The sequence below is a fragment of the Myotis davidii genome, unplaced genomic scaffold (genome assembly GCF_000327345.1).
Source record: "Myotis davidii unplaced genomic scaffold, ASM32734v1 scaffold214, whole genome shotgun sequence".
NCBI classification, from domain to species: domain Eukaryota; kingdom Metazoa; phylum Chordata; class Mammalia; order Chiroptera; family Vespertilionidae; genus Myotis; species Myotis davidii.
The window spans coordinates 1,996,678-2,021,056 of NW_006285782.1; the positions used below are offsets into that span (position 1 = coordinate 1,996,678).

Consider the following 24,379-nt stretch of genomic DNA (forward strand, 5'->3'; position numbering starts at 1 on the left):
CTCTTTCTGTCTCCCTCTCCCTTCTACTCTCTCCAAAAATCAATGGAAAATATCCTCAACTGAGGATCAACAACAAATACAAAACAAAACAAAATGACCTAGAAACCATTGCATAAAAGGAATCTGAGTCACAAAAATTACCATAACTTGCATGGGTGAGCAGTTTTGTGAAGTTGCTGCTGAAAGTTTGAGAACTTGAAAGCTTTTTTTTTTTAAATATATTTTATTGATTTTTTACAGAGAGGAAGGGAGAGAGACAGAGAGTTAGAAACATCGATGAGAGAGAAACATCGATCAGCTGCCTCTTGCACATCTCCTACTGGGGATGTGCCCGCAACCCAGGTACATGCCCTTGACCGGAATCGAACCTGGGACCTTTCAGTCTGCAGGCCGACGCTCTATCCACTGAGCCAAACCGGTTTCGGCTTGAAAGCTTTTTGAATCTAGAACTTGTGTGTGTGTGTGTGTATATGTGTGTGTATGTGTGAGTGTGTGTGTGTGTGTGTGTGTGCTTATATTTTAATCCTCACGCAAGGATATGTTTTTATTGACTTGAGAGAGAGGAAGGGAGAGAGAGAAACGTCTATGTGAGAGAGAAACATCTCTCAATGGCCTCTCCTATGTGCCCCGATCGGAAATTGAATCCACAGCCTGGGTATGTGCCCTGACCGTGAATTAAACCAGTGACCCTTTGGTGCATGGACGGTGCTCCAACCGAGACACACTGGCCAGGCCTTATCTGTTTTCCTAAGACTTGATTATGAGTTTCTGCTATTCATGTGGAACTTTCTAACGTCCATTTTTGGTTTATAGGGAAGAAACACTTAGAGAAATCGGTACAGCATTGCCTTGCACTTCTCAATCTTACTTTGCAAAAGGAAAACCTCTTTATGGACCTTCTAAGAGAGAGTCAGCTGGCTCTGATAGTCTCTCCTTTAGAACAGCTTTTGCAGGGAATCAATCCCAGAACTAAGAAGGCTGATAATGTGGTGAATATTGCCAGGTAAGCTATAGTTGTAGGTAGAAAAATGATGAAATGAATCAGATGGGATTCTAGCTTTGATTTCCAAATCTGGACAGATCACCAATGTACCTTTTTTTTCCCTCCACCTTATTTTGTTCTTGCCTTCTCTGCTTCCTGTGATTTTAATTACTTTACAATTTATTTTTCTTTCTAATTATTCTGTGTTCTATTCTAGTATAAAAATGATATAATCTTAATGTTGTATGTCTCCGGTAAGGGAAGTGGATATTTGGAGGATAGGGCTGGGGAGCAAACTTTTCACTGTATATATTCTAGCCCTGGTTATTTGCTGGCATTATTCGGTGTTCCTGAACATGTAGAACATCACCTGATCTCAGCCTTCAGCTCTCCATTGCTTTTTTCCTATGTGTGTCAGTGTTCAAAGGTCTCCTTTCATTGAGGACACCAGTCATTAGGGCCCTTCCTGATGACTTCACCTTAACTTGATGGACTACTTCTTCAAAGACCCTATTTTCCAAGGTCACTATGGGTTTAGATATCAACATAGGACTTTGGAGGAACACGATTCAACCCATAGGAAGCTGAACGTGGTTAGAAGGGGAAACCGTTGTCTAATTTAACCAAAAGTGCTATATGGGTGGGAGAAGCCCTGGTTCTAAATGTTCTTTATTGAGACAAATGAGAAGCCAAATCTCATTACATTATTCCTCAAATGTTTTCTTGCTTTAAAGATACCTGTATCATGGCAATACTAATCCGGAATTGGCTTTTGAAAGTGCCAAGATCCTCTGCTGTATCTCTTGCAACACCAATATTCAGATAAAATTGGTTGGAGATTTCACACAAGACCAGGTAACAGATTTTGTTGTTGTTAATTTTTGGTGCATCTGAGTTTATACGGAAGTCACAGTGTCTATGGAGGAATTGTATTGTTTGTGAGAAAATTCTCCGGGAATAAGTGTACTTATGTATGCTGGGTGAAAACCTACTTGTATAAAGAGCTGTGCTTTATATTTGAAGAAATTAACAAATACCACAGTGATATTACATAGACTGCAGAATTGATTATACTATCTATACATAGTATGTGATTGTAATGTCTAATGAGACTGTTGCTACTCTGAGCTCCTTACAGTAATTAGGTTGTAAGTGCAACTTCTGTTTGTTTCTTGCATCTATCGTCTCACCCTCTGTCAACTGTATTCTGAGTGAGCCTCTACACTGCTGAGTGTGTCTCACTGTTGTGAGTTGTCTACTTCTATGGATTTCTGATGATCCGCATTTGTGTCACTTCTTTTGATATTACTTTTAACATCCTGCAAAATTTCCTATGGAGATTGAGTAGTATCTAATCTCTCAGCCCAGAAATATAAAGCTAGTGAAAGTAGTAGATTTCTAAAGATGAGAATTTTAGATGTAAGATGAGAATTTTATTTTATACTTTAGTTAAATTCCGTAGAATTTAGTATATTATGAAGAGGTCATAAAACAACAATTTAATGATATATTTTTTAAAAACTAGTTTGATTCTTTGAGAAAGAAAATTAGGGATGGCAGGGGAGAGTCACTGGGTGGGAAGAGATCAACCAATGAACTTGTATGCATATATGCATAACCCATGGACACAGACAGTAGAGTGGTGAAGGTCTGGGTTGGGGTGGGGGTGGGCTAGAAGAGGCCAATGGGGGACAAAGGGGGCATATGTAATACTTTCAATAATAAAGGTTTTTAAAATCCCAGTAAACTTAAAAATTTTGTTTCTTTATTTTTATAGAGAGCTAACTCATGGCAATTTAAGGAACTGAGTTTTCTATTAATTAAAAATATAACTAAAATCTCAATACTTGGTGCAGATTTGCCTTTCTTTCTTTATATACAAATGTTTATAAATATATATCATGTTTATTATAGTTTCTCTAATATTTAGAAACTTTATAATTTCTTTTATCTTCATATGACTTCAGAGTATAAGTCAGAAGCTGATGGCTGGATTTGTGGAGTGTTTGGATAATGAAGATACAGACGAGTTTATGCATCTAGACGAGGGTAAGCCCTAGATTAAAATGTATACTTTTTATTTTATGTAAACTCTTCCTATAACGGAAACTGTTGGTTATTTGTCTAGTGATGATATAAGAGAACTGAGAGAATTTGCTAGCATAAATGTATAAGGCTTTTGGGAAACTTATTAACAAATCTGAACTCAGTGTGATGGCTAACTAGGTAAATTGCAACCAAAGAAAACATAGAGGTTTGGAAAAAAGTTTTATGGTTTTAAATTTGATTTAATGTTCACTTTTTATTGTTTTATAATTTTGTTTTGTGATTTTTACATTAAGGATCAGAATTTGAAAAGAAATTAGCTGGAATCCGTCATGAAACAAGAATCCATATCTTGAATCTTCTCATCACCTCGCTGGAGCGCAATCCACCCAGTCTTGCTCTCTACCTATTGGGCTTTGAATTGAAGAAACCTGTCAGTACCACAAACCTACAAGACCCAGGTAGAGCTATAAGATACATAGGCATTTATTGCTTGTCATATTTATGTAGCTAAGTTAGTCATTTTTATTTTTATATTTTTGTTAATCCTCACCTGAGGATATTTTCATTGATTTTTAAAGAGAGTGGAAGGGAGGGGACGAGACAGAGAGAGAGGAAAACATTGATGTGAAAGAGACACATCGATTGGTTGCCTCACACATACACACCAAATGGGGCTGAAGATTGAGCCTGAAACTGAGGTATGAACATTACTGAACCTGCAACCCTTCAATCCAAGGGCCAACAGTCCAACTGCTGAGCCAGACTGGCTAGGGCAGTTACTCATTTATTGAATGCCGGGCTCATGGGAAAATTCACTGAAAGAAATAATAATGTAAAGAGATGGATCAATCTTTAGGACTTTAAAGTCTGGACAAACTAATAACCCTTAGAAAATTTGTATTTGTAAATTTTTGTATCAGTATTTGTAAGGCTGTTTATAGTAGAGGAGATGTTTATGGAACCTAACTTTTGTAGAGGTATTTTCAGGTCTTTAATGCAGACATTTTAAGACAAGTTGAATTTTCTCTTGGTTTCATGTAGGAGTGTTAGGTTGCCCTCGGACGTGCCTTCATGCCATCTTAAACATCTTGGAGAAAGGAACTCAAGGGAGAACAGGCCCGGTGGCAGTGAGAGAATCTCCTCAACTTGCTGAGCTATGCTACCAGGTATGCAGCAGGCTGCATTTGGTAGCACTTAATAGAAGAAACGGAACTAGATGCTTGAATATATCAGCAATGAAAGTATAACAGTAAGACTGAGTTGAAATGAATTCATTTGGTAGTTTGACCAGCCTTTCATTTATGGATAAAATCGATAACACACAAATCCCAAGATCCTATAGATCTACAAATACTGTATATTGATCACTTGAAAAATGGGGGAAATTGGATTTTTGAGATGGATTTTGACCAGGTGGTGTAGAAACTGCCAATGTTGCTGCGTTTCCCTTTGCTTCTTTCTGGTGAAGAGAGCAGTGGATTTGGGTCAGAAGACTTCTGGTTCCCATCTCTGCCTCTAATAGCTACGACACCGTGGGCATGCCATGAAACTTCTCTATAAGATTTTTGACCTTTGGAAAGGGCTTAAGTAAGAATGTAAGAGAAAGCACTTTTTAAGAACCCTGTAACTTATGCAGCCCTATAGTTATATGTAAGGTGGTAGAAAGTCAAACCAGTGTTAAGTTTAAACTATAGTGAAAACTTCTGTCTTGTATTTTAGACTTGTGTTTATTTTTGATTTATTCATTTCACAAGCATTTTAAGAGCTAGTTTTTATAAGATGCAACTAGTTTCTTTTTTTTTTTTTTTTTAATATATTTTTATTGATTTTTTACAGAGAGGAAGGGAGAGAGATAGAGAGTTAGAAACATCGATGACAGAGAAACATCGATCAGCTGCCCCCTGCACATCTCCTACTGGGGATGTGCCCGCAACCCAGGTACATGCCCTTGACCGGAATCGAACCTGGGACCTTTCAGTCCACAGGCCGACGCTCTATCCACTGAGCCAAACCGGTTTCGGCGATGCAACTAGTTTCTTAATTTAAGTGGCATCCCAATTCACATTTTCATGCTAAGAAAAGCATCATTAACTTCTAGTGACATAGATATTTTTGTTTTTCATTTTGTAATTCTTTACTATTTTCTTCTATCCTCTGGCTGTCCAAACGGTCTATCACTGTAAGTACTACAGCTAGGTCTTGCTTTGAATCAAAATCAGTTCTTCCTTAGTAGGGGCATAAACTTTATGTGCATTTTGTTTAGCACAGTGTTGTAGAATTTGGCATATGTAGGTAGAAGCAATGGGCAAGCTTAGTCATCTGAGTAAGCTGAGGGAGTTAGGCAGGCGAAGTGAGAGACTGAAGCCAGATCAGACATAAAGGTGGGGAGGGAAGAGGAGAAGCACTTGCCCTGCTCTCAGCCCCCCGGTCTTTTTCATGTTGGAATGCAGGCCCTGGTTTGCCAGATCCTCAGATTTTAAAACACTGTACTGGCCAAACAAAACATGTCTATACCCTCAGCCTGCCAGTGTATTACATGTGTTCTGTGATGTTGCTACTCAAAACGTGGTCCAGCATCAACAGCATCACCACATGGGAGCTTTTTCATGCAGAAGCCCAGGCTCTACTCCAGACCTGCTGAGCCAGGATTTGCATGTTAACTGGTCCATTTTTAATGAAAGGTGCTTCCTTTACCTATAGGTTTATGCTTAAAAGTCAAACATCTAAAGAGAGCTTGTTTGTTTAAATAAATCTGTAGCAAAGTGAAATATTTGGACCTTATCAATACCTTTATCATCCAACAATACAAACCTTCATCATCCAACAATACAAACCTTCATTATCCAACAATACAAGGCTTCCTGGATGAAAAAGTTGAGACTGAGCCTTGTGACTATGCTCTCTTCTTATTTTTTTATTTTTTTACTTTGTAATACTTTTATTAAGAGTGAACCCATATTAGTATTTTTAAACTGTAAGCAATGGGGAACTGAAGTATCAAAGACAATCCATTAGGGATCATATATACTAGACAACCCCCTTACATTTTCTTACTGCTTTTATACAATCAATATGTAATATTTAAGCAAAACTGAATTTCTTATTAAGCCAACATTTTTGCATACGCTCCCTTCTTTCTGTGCTTTTATGTTTTGTTGGACTTGCAGCAATTCTGCCTACATAGCTTTATCTTTTGGTGCTATCTCCTGAGTTTTTTTAAGAGCAGCCAATGCTTGATTATATTCTTTTAATCCTTGAGTTCTATAGTACAGAGCTTTGTTATTTGATGGTTCTATTTCAAGAGTCTCCAAGCAACTGTCAGTTGCTCCCTGCCAAGTTGATATCTTCAGTTTACAAGCACCAGTGTTCGGCATGCAGCTTAAAGCTACAGGTTGCAGCTTTGATCTCTCTGCTTTCTCAATAACAGCCTTTGAACCTTCCACATATCTTAAAACTTTTGTATATTTTTTAATGGCTATCTCCCAGTTCTGGATTGAAACAAATATTTCTAATGTTTTCCTTTCTTTATTGACTTTATTGGGATGACATTGGTTAATATAATTACACTAGAGGCCCGTTGCAGGAAGATTCTTGCAAGAATAGGGCTTCCTCGGCCCATTTCTGCAAGAATAGGGCTTCCTGAGACTGGAGCGAAGCATAGAAGGGAGCAAAGCCCACTGAGGCAGGCTTCGCTCCCTTCTCCACTGCCTCGCTCCCTCCCTTCGCCACTTCACCCTCAGCTCTCTCCCTTCTCTGCCACCGGGCTCCGCCTCGCCGGGTCAGGGATCCGAGGCCCGGATCCCGGGGGCAGTGTTTCACGCTGCCTGCCCCACCTGCAGTATGCAAATTTAAGGCCCATTTTTGTTGGGTTAATTTGCATACTCTTCTGATTGGCTGCTGGGCATAGTGAAGGTATGGTCAATTAGCATCTTTGTCTTTTATTAGTGTAGATAGGTTTCAGGTGTACAATTTTATAATACATCACCTGTATATTGTCCCGGTGTTTTTTTTAAGTCTTCTGTTATTAATGATATTTTATCTGTCTTTTAAATCTATACCTGCATCCTTGGGGAAATCTGAATGACTGTCACCAGAGCCATCTTTTGGGAATGTTCCCCAATCATCCCCTTCCTTCAATTTTCTGCATTCTGCAATAATGCACAATTTGGCAGGTTTTTCACTTTTCATTTCTACATTTTCCAGAATTGTTGCCACACCCATTCTCTTAATTACTTGGCTAAATATCATGCTTCCCATCCAAATGAGGAGTTGGAACTGTTGTGATAAAGAGCTGAGAACCATTTGTGCTGCAGCCTGCATTTGCCATGCTTAAAATATAAATTTTTATCTACAAAATTTTCACCCTAAATACTTTTTCCACTTGTCCCATTCTGATTTGAGAGGTTTCCACCCTGAATCATAAATTTCTTAATAATTCAATGAAATGGGCATCCTTTGAAACAGAGGTTTCCCAGTGGTGAGGCCAATGCCTTTTTCTTCTGTGCACAATGCCTGAAAATTTTCTGCAGTTTTGGGTGCAATATCTGCAAACAATTCTAAGATAATTTAAACAATTCACTTGCCTCCCAAAGAATACTTAGTGGTTACTGGGGTTGGAGGGCTTAGCTTGGGGGGCGGGTACGGCATTTTGACTTGCTGGTGAATTTGGAAGGTGGTTCAGAGAACGTTGAGGATGTGGGCAGCTGAAACCCAGGAGCAGCTGTTAACGAAGACCAGGTGGCTGCTCTGTTCTTTTTAAGGATGGAGATTTTTCCTACCTGGCCTTGCTGTGAGGACTCACTTTTCATGTCCTTCTCCCTATAATAGTATTACCTCTCCCACATCTTTAAGGATCTGTTCCTATATCTTCTTAACTGGCCATTTAATACAAATAATTGGTTTTTGTTTTGTTTTGTGTGAGAAGTTCAAATTAGCTTATCAAATTTTCATTTGTTTATAGAGCATTAAAACAATGTCAAGGCTGTTTGAAAAACAAGAATACATGGTCAACAGGATTATTTTTTACCTTGTGTTCCTTTCTTTTTCCTTGTGTACACATACTGTTTATTTGGTTATTCTCTTGGTGTATAAACTTACTATGCAGCTACCATGTAAATCACATTTTGATTGTTTACAGTTTTTTTCCTCTGCTTTGTATTATTAATATATTTCTAGATATGGATTTACAGTCAACTATCAATTTGTTTTATGTATTTACAGTGAACACTGATTTGGCTAATACTGAACCATTGCTCCTAGGGAAAACAGGGTCAGAATCTTGCAAGCCCCTGGTCTCAACATTTTTGTCAACTGATGAATAACTTTTTTATGTGTGTTTCCGTTTACATGTACACTTTCATATGCACTTACTGTTAACTCATTAACATTGAACTCCCGGCCAGCAGCACTACAACTCATGCCTGAAGGAAGCTTTCCCAGCACCTGTAACTTCTCTGTAAGGCAGAGCACAGCCTTTTTGCCCTTAGGAACACCACACAGCACTCCAGCACTATGCTTAGGGGCCATTCTAACCAGGAAAATCACTAACTAAACGCACAAAACAGAGTATGAGGGGAAGGACACTTTTTTATAGCATGAGAACTGAAATGAGAAGGCAGAGCATTGCTCTGTTCAGTCTCAGCTGAGAGCATGGAAACTAGGCGACTCAAGTTTTTTGCTGCTTGGTGCCTTTCCAGGAATGACTGCAAAAGCATGCGAGTATTGATTTTGGAGTTACAAATAAATTTTTGCATGTAGATGAATTTGCAAGTGCAGACTGTGCAAATAATGAGCATAGACTGTGTTGGGTCAAAGGACATGAATAGTTTTATGACGTCAGATTTTAATTCTGAAGTAATCATAACAATTAGGGTTCTTAAATGGTGCCTGGTATATGGAAAGCATTTAATAAATATTTATAAAATGAATTACTCATGAATGAAAGTCTTCACTACCATTTTGCCAAATATTGGTATTTGCTTTTTGCATTTAAAAATGTTGCTGATTTTCAGTAGAGGCCTATCGTATTATTGCCTTACTGTTTTCAAATTACTGAAAAGGGTGAACATTTTTCTTCAGTTACTGGCTATTTTTAATTTTTTCTCATGCAAAATGTTTTTCGCCATTTTATCTATTTGGATCTCTTGATGATATTTGTATTTTTAATGGAGATCTTTATATGTATTATAGCTATTCACTTTTTCTTATATTTGATATAAAAGCATTTATTCCTTACTCAATTATTTTCTGTTAAATTTTTATTTAGAGTTTATATTTGCTATTTAGTTGAATCTGTAGATCTTTGTAATTCTTCCATTGCTTCAGTTCTGGTAAATTTATTATCTTTCTAGGAGGTTGGGATAAAATAACTGGTTTTCAGAAGTTACTTCCAAGTAATTTGCTACTATTAATAGTTAAAATACTAAAAATTATTAATTACCTATCTGTATTATTAAATATATTTAGAGTGATTTCAAGATTAGTCCTGTAGTAATGTCTTCATCACTCAATTGTATCTTAATGTATCGTTTTTAGTTAAGGTGCTAAAGACTGCTTATAACTCTGAGCTTCCAAGTTTTATGCTTGTGTTTATCCATTTTGCTTGAGTTGTTGACGGATGTTAGTTTCCACTTGATCTAAGCTTACATTTTATCTTAAGATATATAACAAAAACAAAACACTGACTTGGGGATTCTCCTATTTTCATTTTTAAGGTGATATATCAGTTATGTGCATGCTCTGATACATCTGGTCCTACTATGAGATACTTGAGAACCAGCCAGGATTTCTTATTTTCTCAGTTGCAACATTTACCTTTTTCTAACAAAGGTAGGACATTATTTTTCCTTAAATTTGCAAAGTCCATGTTGAGTGGTTTTACTTATGTAACGTTTTGGGGTTGTAGTTACAGTTGTGGAATTCTGTGTTCTTTTTGCTACTTGCTTGTTACTTTGGGTTGCTTTTGTAATTTGTGCTAAGATCAATGTTTTAACTGCTAGCACAAAATTATTTTAAAAAATAGTCTGTCAGCCCAGCTGGAATGGTTCAGTGGCTGAGCATCGACCTATGAACCAGGAAGTCACAGTTTGATTCCCGGTCAGGGCACATGCCCGGGTTGCAGGCTCAGTCACTAGTAGGGGCATTGCAGGAGACAGCCGATCTATGATGTTCCTCTCTCATCAATGTTTCTATCTCTCTATGCCCTTCCCTTCCTCTCTCTCTAAAATAATCAATGAAAACATTTTTAAAAATTTAATATTGGAAAAAAATAACCTGTCAGATCGTTTTCCTAATAAATAAAATTTTAAAATTGTATTTGAAGGCTAAGAAAATATTTATATGAGAAAATTCTGGAAATTTAGATTTTTTTTAGTAAAAATTGTTTTATAAAAATCTGGTTTTTGTTTCATGTGTATATATTGAAACTAATTAGGTCTTGAAATGAAAAATAGAAAACTAATTATGATGGAAACTATTTATAACTTAGTTTATTGACCTGACCAACACAATTATCCCAGGCTAACCCATGCTTTATAGAATCCTATATTACATAATTTTCTTTTTGATTAATTTTTAACAATTTTTTGAATTTATATTATAGCCACACAGCGATGATTTGTTTAGTTTTAAAGTTTATGAGGTATCATCTTTGTGTTTTAGGAAATCCACAATCACTGATTTTATAATAAACTAGAGGCCTGGTACACAGAAATTTGTGCACTCAGGGAATGAGGGTGGGGGGTCTCTCAGCCCGGCCTGTGCCCTCTCGCAGTCTGGGACCCCTCGGGGGATGACCACTTGCTGGCTTAGGCCCGCTCCCTGGGGGATTGAGCCTAAGATGGCAATCAGTCATCCCTCTGGCCAGCCCGGCAGCCCTCGGGGGATGTCCACTTGCCAGCAGGGAGCAGGCCTAAACTGCAGTTGTACATCCTTAGCGCTGCAGAAGAGTCTCCCACCATCACCGCTGTACTGGCAGCCGTCAGCCTGGCTTGTGGCTGAGCAGAGCTCCGCATGTGGAAGCTCACTGACCACCAGGGGGAAGCTCCTGCATTGAGCATCTGCCCCCTGGTGGGCAGTGTGTGTCATAGTGACCAGTCATTCCAAGTCTTTCTGCTGTTAGGGTCAGTTTGCATATTACCCTTTTACTATATAGGATAGAGGCCTGATGCACGGGTGGGGCTGGCTGGTTTGCCCTGAAGGGTGTCCCGGATCAGGGTCGGGGTCCCGCTTGGGTGCCTGGCCAGCCTGGGTGAGGGGCTGATGGCTGTTTGCATCTGGTCACACCCCCTTCAGGGTGGAGGCCCTCACTGGGATGCCTGGCCAGTCTGGGTGAGGGACTGAGGGCTGTTTTCAGGCTGGTGGGCGACTGAAGCTCCCAACCTCTCCTTTTTTCCTGTATTTTTTTTTTAAATTCTGGGATTTATGTACCTTCTATGGCTGTCACTGGAGCTGAGAGCCAGCTCCAGCTCTGAGGCCTCGGCTGCTAAGAGCAGGTATCTGGGGTTTGTTTAGCTTCTATAATTGAAACATAGTTGCTTTCGGAGCTGTTGCTTTCAGGCTCAGAGCCAGGCCGTGGCAGGCGGGGAACCTTGGCTTCCTCCATCCCTGGAGCAAGCAAGCCTCCTGTTTGCTTCAGCTGCGTGGCTGCTGGCTGCCATCTTGGTTGGCAGTTAATTTGCATATCGCCCTGATTAGCCAATGGGAAGCGTATTGGAGGTATGGTTAATTACCCTATTTGTCTTTTATTAGATAGGATTTTCATTATTAGTAATTATACGCTTCTAATTTCCTTTCTTTAAAATATATTTTTATTTATTTCAAAGAGGAAGGGAGAGGGAGAGAGAGAGAAACATCAATGATGAGAATCATTGATCATCTGCCTTTTGCATGCCCTCTACTGGGGATCAAGCCCACAACCTGGGCATGTGCTCTTGACCGGAATCAAACCCAGGACCCTTTAGTCCACAGGTCGGCACTCTATTCACTGAGCCAAACCACTTTTTAGAGTGATGATGTGAGAGACCGTTGCGAATTATCCAATGGCAAAATATTTTTCACTTTATTTTCGTAAGTGTATCTATCTTATTTTTAGTTCTAAGATTTTGTTTATTTAAGAAGCTTTCTAAAAACCTTTTATGCTTAATTAGAACGAAAACTTAATCTTGCCTATTATGATATCTGTTTTTAAAAAATTGATCTAGTATTGCCCATTATTATTAGTAGTAGTAGTAGTAGCAGCAGCAGCAGCAGCAGCAGCAGTAGCAGCAGTAATAGTGTTTGGTGTATTTTATGTTTATATTGCCACAATATAGGACTTCAAAACCAGGCATATTAAAATAATACTGGAATCAAAAACTTATATAAGTGATTATCAACCCTACTTACATGGTTGTTGTTTTTTTTGTAAAAGTTCTACTATGCACAGAGCAGGGAGGAGGCTCAATCCTTATTGGCATCTGCTTTTCGGATTTGTGTCCCCACACTTTTTATTTTTTTAAATATATTTTATTGATTTTTTACAGAGAGGAAGGGAGAGAGATAGAGAGTTAGAAACATCGATGAGAGAGAAACATCGATCAGCTGCCTCCTGCACACCTCCCGCCAGGGATGTGCCCGCAACCAAAGTACATGCCCTTGACTGGAATCGAACCTGGGACCCTTCAGTCTGCAGGCTGACGCTCTATCCACTGAGCCAAACCGGTTATGGCCCCCACACTTTTCTTGATGAACTTGAGGACCCACTTGTTTTTGGAGACCATGAGCTGCTCCATGGCACTCTGCTCATAGGAGTGAAACCCACACCTCTCGGATCATGTCCCACACAAACTTGGTGGCTTGGTGAGGCGTCCACAGTGGCGGCTGTGCCTCGGCTGGCTCATGTTCTTGGTCCCCTTGTGGCCCTTGTTGAGGCCCACGCCGTGGGGCAGTGCAGAGCCAGAGCCATGGCTGCTGTTCTTTAATGGCTGCTGCGGTGGAAAGCACAAGTCTAATTTTATGTTCAACCAAATGTCCTGGGTTATCTTAAGAGATCTCATAAAATTATACAATTTAAATTAATTTTAAGTTTCAAAATGTATTTTTGTGAAATAAAAATCAAACTATGATAGTTTTTTAATATATTTCATTTAAAAAATATTTGTATATGTTTGAGAATTTTTTTAAAGTATTACGTTCTATGTTAATACCAAATGTGACAGACTCAGAATTCTGTAGATTTGTATGAAATTATCCTGGTAATAGAAACTTGATTCTCTTATTCTTCATTTGCTTTTGGTCATCTTTTATAAGTATGTACAACCTTATTTTTTTCTCCCGTGGCATCTGTTTTTTCTTTTTTAATGGTACAGAGTGATAAATAATTGTGTTGCCAACTTTCATAAATTAACTATGTTACATGGGACTATATCTGAGAAGTTATGGAATTTAGGTCTGTTCTGATCTTGTATTATTTTTCTGGGAAACTCAACTTATGTATTTAATTTCCAGAATATGAAATATCTATGTTGAACCAAATGTCATGGCTGATGAAGACTGCCTGCATAGAACTAAGGGTAACGTCTCTGAATCGTCAGCGGTCACATACCCAGAGGCTCCTGCACCTCCTGCTGGATGACATGCCAGTGAAACCATACTCAGGTGAACATGTGAATGTTGGCATTGCTTTATTGTGCTGCTGACTGGTCTGAGTGAATGTGACAACAAATCTGAATCTTGTGCTTAGTATGTGATTATAGGCCAAGCAAGTTCTTTCCACCTTGCTTAAAACACAGAATTTTTTCCCTTAAAACACAAAATTTGAAAATCATCCCGTAATTGTCATTTTATTATTGTTTGAAGCATTCAAATTTTGCTCTAATCACATATACAAATATTCAGTGGAGTTTGTTCACAGAGCCAGCAAGATCCAAAATATTTTAAAAATGTATATTTTTACTAGAGGCCCATCCATGCACCAGTGGGGTCCCTCGGCTTGGCCTGTGCACTCGCAATCCGGGACCCCTCGGGGGATGTCGCATAGCCGGTTTCGGCCCAATCCCTGCAGGCCCGATCCAGACAGGCGGGAGCCCTAGCCTGTGCATTGAGCATCTGTCCCCTAGTGGTCAGTGTGCGTCATAGCGACTGGTCCACTGGTCATTTGGTCATCCGGTTGCTTAGGCTTATATATATATAGATTGATTTCAAAGAGGAAACAAAAGGGAGAGAGAGACGGAAACATCAATGATGAGAGAGAATCACTAACCAGCTGCTTCCCACATGCCCCCCTCTGGGGTTCAAGCCCCTAACCTGGGCATTTGACCTCCTGGTTCATAGGTCAGTGCTCAGCCACTGAGCCATGCTGTCTGGGAGACCCAACATATCTTAATAACTATTATATTTGCAAATTAAGCATAAGCTTTTCTAATCATCTCTTGGGCATGATTGGGTCCTGCCTCTTGTGGAGTTCTGAGTATCCTCTTTACAATTGGGAAGTAGATCCCAGAGGGACAGAAAGAATTAGAGGAATGTTATTGGTAAGTCCTCATCATCTTTGCATTTTAATTATCTGTTTGCAAAGGGCTCTTTGACCTAGAAACAAAATACTTTATGCTTGTTATTTTCAAATAAAGTTTACAAGTATGTTGTTCTTTTTCTGATCTGTTGTTACTGACGCTCCAACAGATGGTGAAGGAGGACTAGAAGATGAAAATAGGTCTGTCTCTGGGTTCCTTCATTTTGACACGACTACAAAAGGTAAAGTCTTTTGAATTCATGATAAATTTATAGGTATATATTAAATTGCTTCAAATTTCTAGAAACGATTATTATGCCCATGTCCTCAAATTCTTAGCTGGTATAGAAAAGCTGTATAAAGGATTGTCATCCAAAATATGTTATAAATAGGATGATAGGATGGGGAAAAAGTATTTTTGCAAATGGATGTATTAAAAATAAAATTAAGTTTTATTTAACTTTCTAGATTTCATTTTCTAGACTGATGTCCTTTTTGAACTTAGCACTCACTAGCTTTGATTTGAGCATGGTGGTTTGCTCTTCTCCTCAGTGTCCCAAGTAAACTTGAACTACATTTTATTATTTCCAGTACGTCGAAAAATTTTAAGTATTCTTGACTCGATTGACTTCAGTCAGGAGATTCCTGAGCCTTTGCAATTGGATTTCTTTGATCGGGTCCAGATTGAACAAGTTATAGCAAACTGTGAACACAAGAATTTACGGGGACAGACAGTCTGCAATGTCAAGGTGAGGATGACTTTCAAGTGTGTGCAGACTGACTAATCAGACAAAAATACAATCATGCAATTGTTTTCTGATAGAGATACTGTTTTATTGGACTGTGGTTTTTAGTTTTCAAATAGCTGGGAAATCAAACTGAATAGAGCACACTACCTTTACCTGTTTAAAAAGTTCCTCATCACCTTTCTCTTAGTAGTCATGCTGTCCAGTTATAACATGGAGTGTGTGATTTTTTAATATATATGTTAAAAACTCTATTTAAAATGTTATTGGATTTATAGTATATTTATATTCATCTGTCACATTGCATTTTGTGAATATAGGTCTAAAGTTGAGGAATAGATCTACAATGTAGCTATAGAGGATTAAGCAAACTAATTTATCAGTTAAATTCTTATTTATAGTAGTTAGGCAGCATGCATTGTTATTATTTTACAAACTTTATCATCTTTATCTTTCTCATCCCTGCCCCCTGCTATGGAGTGGTTTTAACTGGTTAACTTTCTCTCGGGCAAATGGTATTGACCTCACTAGTAGGAGGATAACCAGGGCAGGCTCTTTGGTACCACTCTCAAATGTGAGGGGAACCTAATGTTTCTGACTGGAGACCGGACGGTGCCACAGTTAGATTGTATAAGGGTGTCTGTGAGTTTCCCCCCTAGGGCAGCTTATAGCAATTGCTGGGGGTTACTGTTCTACCAGTGTCTGAAACAGTCTTGTTTTTCTCTCTTTACCTCCTTCTATAGCTTCTTCATAGAGTTCTCGTAGCTGAAGTAAATGCCCTTCAGGGTATGGCAGCCATAGGACAGAGACCTCTGCTAATGGAGGTAAGCCTGTTGAGTCTGTTCGCTTTAAACTTTTAACTTCTTAAATTGCCAGTTAGAAGACAACCCAATAAATGGACTTGTAGTTCATCAATTAATAAATTACTTAAAATTTTAACTTTAATGGAATCTTTCCTTTTTTACTTTATAACTTTTATGAACTGAACTGAAGCTAATGTCTGGATGCCAGAGTAAGTAACATTTTTTTCTGGTAGGCCAGTTAAGGATTTGCAGCTCATTCGTGTTGTATATTAGACCACTTGCTCCCTATCAGGGAGGGAGGAGAGAGTCATTTGTTGTCACAAGTGGAAATTTGTAGGTAAGACGTCAGATGGGAAGAACCACATACATGGAAACAGTTGGCTAGGCAAAAGCAAGAAATAAGAAATAAAAGACATGACAAGGAAACATGCCACTGAACTTGGGTTTTAGGTAACTCTAGTGCTCCAGATTTAGTTTAAGTAGATAGTTACAAGGAGAAAGAAGATGGGGTTATAAAAAAGCTGATTTCCACCTCTACCACCTCTGCTCTCTGACTTAAACACACACAACCGCGTACACACACACAGCCATATATATTGTTTTTCATAGCACTGGCCACCAATATAACATGGAAAGTTGTCTGCTGACTGGCATACATGTAGAAAGTTTGCAAAATATTCTATGAATGTTTTCAGATTACCTGACTGTAAGAAAATAGGAACCTATTGGTAAAAGACTATTTGCCATGTGTTAACCTTGTAATTCAATTTCTCTGGCTTTAGGAAATCAGCACCATACTTCAGTACGTGGTAGCAAGAAACAAGTTGTTGCAGTGTCTTCATGCAAAACGGCATGTGCTGGAGTCATGGAGGCAGCTGGTTGAAATTATACTGACAGCTTGTCCCCAGGACCTCATTCAGACAGAGGACCGACAACTGATCATTCGTGATATTTTACAAGATGTGCATGATAAGGTGACATACTTCCTAAATTACTTCAGACTGCTGAACAAATGTTTATATGCATACTAGAGGCCCGATGCATGAAATTTGTGCAAGAGTAGGCCTTCCTTCCCCCGGCTGCCAGCATTGGCTTCCCTCTGACACCCGGGACCCAGGCTTGCTTCCCTCCGGCCGCCAGCAGGCACCCAGGACCTGGGCTTCTCTCGCAGGCCTGGCTTCATCTGGAAGGACGTCTGGTCTAATTAGCATATTACACTTTTATTATTATAGATAGTTTGCCAAACTCCTTTTTTTAAGTTTTAGATTTGGATTAGGTAGAATTGCGCAAAACCAATGTTACGATTTTCTTTGAGAAAGGTATTAATTCTGTATAGTAGTTGCTCTGAACCACAGTGTGTATCAGAATTATCTAGGGCCGTAGTCGGCAAACTGCGGCTCACGAGTCACATGCGCACTTTGGTCCCTTGAGTGTAGCTCTTCCTAAGCCTTAAATAGGGAGTACCCTATTTAAGTCAATAACAATGTACCTACCTATATAGTTTAAGTTTAAAAACTTTGGCTCTCAAAAGAAATTTCAGTCGTTGTCCTGTTGATATTTGGCTCTGTTGACTAATGAGTTTGCCGACCACTGATCTAGGGAGTTTTTAAAAAATCCATATGGACAAATTTTACACCAGACCTACTGAATAGGACACTAGTGGTGAGGCCATTCATGTGATTTTTCATTAAAAACCTCACAGGGAATTCTAAAGGGAATCCCTTCTGCTTAAAAACATGTGTTTCTCTCTATTTATTAGCTTTTATTTTCCTGGAACAGTGTAATGCTATTCTTATATTCTTATGGTAGTTGAAAAGCTAAGCATATATAAAACATATTAATGACTGTAGCTGAAAGCAGGGTCCTCTCTCTGATTTGTGTTTCTGCTTTCAGATACTGGATGATGAGGCAGCACAGGAGTTAATGCCAGTGGTAGCAGGTGCTGTGTTCACCCTGACCGCCCACCTAAGCCAAGCCGTGCGCACGGAGCAGAAGCAGCCATTAGCCTCGGGACTCGGAGAAGCTCATTACGCTTTTATGCTTGATAGCTCTTTCACCTCCCCTCCGGCACAGAACCCAGTGGTGGATTTCACTTCTGTTGGAGATTCTTCACTTCACATCATTTTGAAGAAACTGTTAGACTTCATTTTGAAGACAGGTTTTTTTGATCAAAATTTTCTATAAATTATAGCTTTTGTATTTGTTTTAACTTGAGTTTGAAAAAACGTTTTTACTTTACTGTGTCTCCCTAGGTGGTGGGTTCCAGCGAGTGAGGACACACTTGTATGGCTCTCTGCTCTATTACCTACAGATTGCACAGAGACCTGATGAACCAGACACCTTAGAAGCAGGTAGAGTTAGATCTCCAATCTATTCTGTTTTAGGATTTGTTAAATTTTTAAAAATCACTTTTCCATCTTTTGTCTAAGCAAAGCTGTAATAAGTCTGTGCATGATCATTTAAAGGCTTACTCTAAAATAGAGAAGAATGGTTAGTTTTCTAAAATTCTGAAGGTAGTCTGTGAAAACAAAGCCTCGAATACAACCCTAGCTTATGTTTTAATTCGCTGTCCTGCCCCCGGTTCACTGAAAAATGTGCTGTGGTGTGTGCATCCTCATTCCTCTTTTGTTGTGCAGCCCACTACACATATAGGTGAGCCTTTTAAAATGGCTCTGTTTTTCCAAAACATGGAAGTAACATTATTTTACAATTTGCTTTATTCATAGGTATTTGAATTATTTCTAATTTTACTATAAAAAATGTTGCCTCAAATAGTCTTTTAAATGCTTATGTATTTTTCAAGAAGAATAATTCATGGTGGAATTTCATGACAAGTGTGTGCACATTTTTCTTTTAATAGATTCTCTTGAATAGCCCTCTACCATTTACATGCTCACCTATAGCATATACATCTTTTTGTACTAATGTGAGGTTTTTCTTGGACAAATTGCAAGAAGTAGAGTTTCTTGTTTAGAAGATATGCATATTTAAAATATTGATAAATGTTGCTTTCTAAAATGTAGTGTTTTTAATTAATAGTAATAAGCTGATTCTTTGGTCTCTAGATATGAAAAATATTTTTTTAAAAACATATTTTATTTATTTTTTACAGAGAGGAAGAGAGAGGGATAGAGAGTTAGAAACATCGATCAGCTGCCTCCTGCACACCCCCTACTGGGGATGTGCCCGCAACCAAGTTACATGCCCTTGACCGGAATTGAACCTGGGACCTTTCAGTCTGCAGGCCGACGCTCTATCCACTGAGCCAAACGGGTTAGGGCTGAAAAATATTTTTGACAGTTCAACAGACCAGTCAGTGTATAGTACTTACTCTATGCCAGAGTTATTCTGCTATTTAGGAACTTATTATAAGCACCTTTGGATAATGGGCTCCTTGTGCCCTTCTAAGAATCCTTAGGAGTGTTTGTCATTTTGTACATACATTCTTTTTTTTTTTTTTTTTAAATACATTTTCATTGATTTTTTAGAGAGAGAGGAAAGGGGAAAGAGAGAGAGAGGAAGAGAGACATTTATGTGAGAAACATCAGTCTGATCTCTTGCCTCCTGTAGGGGATCCAACCCTGACTAGGAATCCAACCCACAACCTGGGTATGTGCCCTGACTGGAAATACAACCAGTGACCTTTTGGTGAATGAAACAACATTCAACCAACCGAGCCACACCAGCCAGGGATCTGTACATAGATTCTTAAAAACCACTCTGTGGCCCTGTCTGGTTTGGCTCAGTGGATAGAGCGTCGGCCTGCAGACTGAAGAGTCCTGGATTCGATTTCGATCAAGGGCACATGCCTGGGTTGCGGGCTCGATCTCTAGTAGGGGGCATGCAGAAGGCAACCAAAAATATGAAAAACAAACAAAAAACCCCACTCTGTGTATAAGACCCAGATTATCTCATATTATTCTTTACTGGTTATGTATTTTTATGTACTATCTTTCTTAGAAGGTAATCATAGCCAAATGATTTATTTATAGAAATGTCCTACCCACTTAAATAATGCACACAAATATTTTTAAGGTCATTAATAATAAAAGAATAGTTCCGAGAAGCTTTTTAAACAGGAACTTTTTTTAAGTGAGAGATAGGAATGGGGATCCCACTCCCATACCCCCCAACATAGCTCCCCCATTTTCCTCCTCTTTTAACATTGTATTTAGTTGAATTGGCAAAATCAACACTTAACCGCTAGGTGGAGCTCTACATCATGATTTTAATAAATTATTATCAAGTTGTAGTACAGAAGTGTGACCTGAAAGAAAATTTTTGTTTGTAATTTTCAAATGATCAATGTTTAGAATAATTTAATCACTTAGTTTTTTCTTAGCCATAATTACTGGTTATTTTGACTTATTTTAAGTAGCAAAGTACCTTTTCCCCCTAGGTAGTAGTGTTTTTAAGTTTTAAATTAGAAACATTAAATTTAGTAAGTATTTATTGAGCACATACTTTTATGCCAGACACTATACCTACTTTCTGTTTTGTTTTAAAACAACTGAATTTTAATGCCTACATATTTTCCATACCACTTTTACTCTGCTTTTAATGTAACCATATATTGAGCAGCCATTTACCTTGTTTTGTGTAAAAGGAGTCTGACTTACAGAGACAAAATAACTTGCTTATCTGGCAGATATGAGAATCAGAATTCAGTTTTAAGTTTTCTCCATTTGTTTCTCTTGAATGTTTTTTCTCTTGACCTTAACACCTCACACCATCATATTTTTTTCTTTTAATTTTTCCTTTTTGTAGTTTAACAGATAATACCTACCAGCATGTTGTGCATGAAGTGTAATGATTCAGTGATCAAATTGGAGTGTTTTAACTTTTTCTGTTGTAACTCTTTTAGCCAAAAAAACCATGTGGGAAAGGTTGACAGCCCCTGAAGACGTGTTTAGTAAATTACAGAGAGAAAACATAGCCATCATTGAGAGCTACGGTGCTGCCCTCATGGAAGTGGTCTGTCGAGATGCCTGTGACGGTCATGAGATTGGAAGGGTATAGTAGCTCCTGTTTAGTATTATAATTGAATACATATTTTTACTTGTTAATGAATAAACTGATTCAACTTTTTAAATGTATGTTATATATTGAGAATTATTTTCTACAGTGTATTAGTGAATTTGCTTACTTGCTATAATTTGGAATTTCTATTTTGTTTAGTCATATGTTTTGTTTAATTCTGTTTAGAATCTCAATTAGTTCAGAATTTTCCCTCAGATTAATCTTTTTGCTGATTTTGATGTTGGCCTGATATGAGTAGAAACAATAGAGATGGTGTAGACAACTTTCTGCTAGTGGAAAATTATGTAGTATATGAATCATGTTGAAAACCATGGGAGACAGGATTTCAAGAAGTGCGTAAAATATAGATAGTAAATTCTCAGTTATATTTTTAAAAATGCTTGTGTTCTTATGCATAGGAAAAAGACGAGGAGGAGATAGACCAAAATGGATTAACTGTATTTATCAAACTATGTATTTTCTGTATACTTTTCTATAATGAGTGTGTAAAATTTTATGTTAGGGGAAAAAAGCTATTTAAAAAAATCTTTGCTCTAACAAGTAATGTTTAGATTATGCGGAAATATATTAAATGCCATTATTTTAATGTATTAGGTTTTGTTTCAGAAAAAAAACCTTATCCTGAAAATTTCCTTTTATTAATCAATCGAGATTTTGGATATATAGCTTTCAATTTCTCAAAAAAAAAATTAGAAAGTTTTATTGCACGCAATGATCCTCCTTGTAAGAAAGGTTCTGAATATTCCCAGATGAAGGCCTTTTCGGTCTTCAAGTTTGGTAGCCTCCTCCATGTCTTGCATTTCGATTTATCTTCAGATGCTGGCGCTGGCTCTGCTCGACCGGATCGTCTCAGTGGACAAGCAGCAGCAGTGGCTTCTGTACCTGTCCAACAGTGGCTATTTGAAGGTGCTTGTGGACAGCTTGGTGGAAGATGACCATACTCTGCAGAGCTTACTCACACCACAACCGCCCCTTTTAAAAGCTCTTTATACTTATGAATCCAAAATGGTAAGGCTTTATATTCATTTGAAGTTAGACCGCTGTTTGTTTCCTCTTGGGGTATAGATGTAGTCAAGAACGTTAATGTAGAATAGTATACTACGTATTTGGAATATTTCTATCATGTAATCCAGAATCTTTCTAAGGAGTTTTAAATTTGGTGACATGTGCTAGAAATGTATCTCCTAAGCATGCCAACGTTGATTTGAAATGTTCCTGAGAGGGTTAGCTGGATAATGGGACTGCTGCCTACTCACATGGCTGGTGGTGGCGAAAGATGTGCCACTCAGTGCTGTGAGGAGGGCAGGCAGCCAAGTTGTCCTTCCAGGACAAGATTCTGGCCCAGCAGTTGCCTCCTGAACATTCATTCCAATGTAGATGTGCTGGTTCTACTTTAGATGCAGATTCTCTGTGCAGTCTATAGTTCATCATTTCCTTTACTCCAAATCGGTTTTCTCTGTTTCTGACTGCTTAAAAATATTACAGGGTCACAATAATAGAAGCACTAAAGTCTTAGGTTTTTTATTAATTTTTTCTCACTCCTCTGTTCATTTATTCAAGAATTTATTAAATATACATATTATATGCCAGGCGTAGCACTAGCTACATGAGGATACAGCTGTGAGCAGAGTAAACGATCTTCCCTCCCTGAGCCACATGATGATAACAGAAAGTACTGTTTAGTTGGATACTTAATTCATGTAAAACATGGCATGCGGCACTTTGGATATGCTATGCCATTCAATCCTCAGAAAATCCTATGACAAAAGTGGTGTAATGTGTCCTTTCATAGCCCAGTGATGATTCAAGATCAGAAATGTGCTTAAGAGTCTTCTATTTATCTGAAGTGCTTGATATTATTATTATGCTTGATATTATTCTGCAGTGATGGTTTTCCTTTGGTGACTTCTTAGGCGTTTCTCACAAGAGTGGCTAAGATACAGCAGGGCGCTTTAGAGCTGCTGAGGTCGGGGGTGATTGTGAGGCTGGCACAATGCCAAGTCTATGACATGCGCCCAGAAATGGACTCGCAGGGGTAAGTGTCCATATAGATTGTTTTGTTAAGTTCCCTGTGAAGAATTATTAAGGGGAAAAAGAGATTCCAACATAATTTTTCCCCTGGTTCATAATTCTGTCTGAGCAGTATTTTTTTATCTGAATGATTTTTTTTTGCGGGGGTTGGGGGGGAGGTGTTGAGGGGGGTATACATACCTGCCACTTACTAATAAATGGAAATTGCTAATAAGGGTAAAAGTGGGTAAGGACCTAAAACTTTCTATTTTAGAGCAGAATATAAGAGGGAAATTGGAGAGTATTTTGTTAGTAAATGTTTTTCTTCCCAACTTTGTTTTGTGTAGTTGAAATACATGTTTTCAGTGATGGTGGTCCTTGACAGTATCATCGTGAAATTACAGTTCATTGTGGATTTCCTATTCCTGAGACTGGAATAGCAGTTTATATTTTTCTCATTTTTAACATTTTACCAACTGCTTGCTAATTTGAAAGCAAAAGGTCACGTTATTTTGTTTCAGACTTCTTAGCAAGTATCCCAGTTCAGTTTGAATACGGATTTTGTTTTTCCTTTTTTTTGTCTATATGGCTGCAACATTGTTAGGCAAATAGCCTGCTTTCCTAGTGGCAAATAACACTTAGTTCAGTTTTAATATTTTTCTTCTAAAGATCTATTGGCAAATTGAATATTTGAATTTTTCAGGACTAACGATAGAACTATTTTACCTCCAAAAAAATTGGTTAATCTTGCTTTTAAAAATTTTAAACATGAGAGTTACTATTTTCACCTTACACAAAAAGGATTGAGTTAATTACGTTTCTCAGATCATGGGACTTGTCTATGCAAAGCCTTTCTCTTATTTTATTTCCTTTATTTTCATATTCTCTGTCTAATCCCTTCTCTTCAGCAGGGAATGATTTTCTTTAGTCTAAAACTTTAAATGTAAACATTTATAATAGATAATAATTTTACTACTACAATGATTTGAGACTTAATCTTTAAAAGTCAAATGATTTTTACAACCTCATTTTAACTTAAAAATTTTTTTAAAAATATAATAGACTACAAATGCAATTCATTTTTGGCTTTGGGTACAGGAGAGGGAAATTTGGGGAAAGACTTGTTTTTATGTTTCTTACTCATAGTCTCTATGGCCCAAGGGAAATTTCGAGTAGAATAAATACATTGAGGAAATTTCAAGCATTGCCTTTTCAAATTATGCAGATTTTTCTTACTAAGGATTTTCAAAATTCAAATAAC

The 24,379-nt window shown here is 38.0% G+C and overlaps 1 protein-coding gene and 1 pseudogene across 2 annotated transcripts in view; one reads left to right on the forward strand and one right to left on the reverse strand.

Annotated features, from left to right (window-relative positions):
• The window catches only part of NUP205 (nucleoporin 205kDa), a 76,243-nt gene that overhangs the window by 32,687 nt on the left and 19,177 nt on the right, over nt 1-24,379 (forward strand). For both annotated transcript variants that reach the window (XM_006756702.2, XM_006756701.2), the window contains exons 18-33: nt 814-1,003; nt 1,717-1,837; nt 2,950-3,031; nt 3,325-3,489; nt 4,073-4,197; nt 9,745-9,859; nt 13,517-13,666; nt 14,690-14,761; nt 15,111-15,268; nt 16,009-16,089; nt 16,851-17,042; nt 17,962-18,226; nt 18,321-18,419; nt 20,933-21,081; nt 21,925-22,116; nt 23,022-23,143. In XM_006756702.2, coding sequence (XP_006756765.1) covers nt 814-1,003; nt 1,717-1,837; nt 2,950-3,031; nt 3,325-3,489; nt 4,073-4,197; nt 9,745-9,859; nt 13,517-13,666; nt 14,690-14,761; nt 15,111-15,268; nt 16,009-16,089; nt 16,851-17,042; nt 17,962-18,226; nt 18,321-18,419; nt 20,933-21,081; nt 21,925-22,116; nt 23,022-23,143 — 2,278 coding nt within the window. The remainder of the gene's footprint in view (nt 1-813; nt 1,004-1,716; nt 1,838-2,949; nt 3,032-3,324; nt 3,490-4,072; nt 4,198-9,744; nt 9,860-13,516; nt 13,667-14,689; nt 14,762-15,110; nt 15,269-16,008; nt 16,090-16,850; nt 17,043-17,961; nt 18,227-18,320; nt 18,420-20,932; nt 21,082-21,924; nt 22,117-23,021; nt 23,144-24,379) is intronic.
• On the reverse strand, nt 6,071-8,557 carry LOC102752522 (annotated as a pseudogene).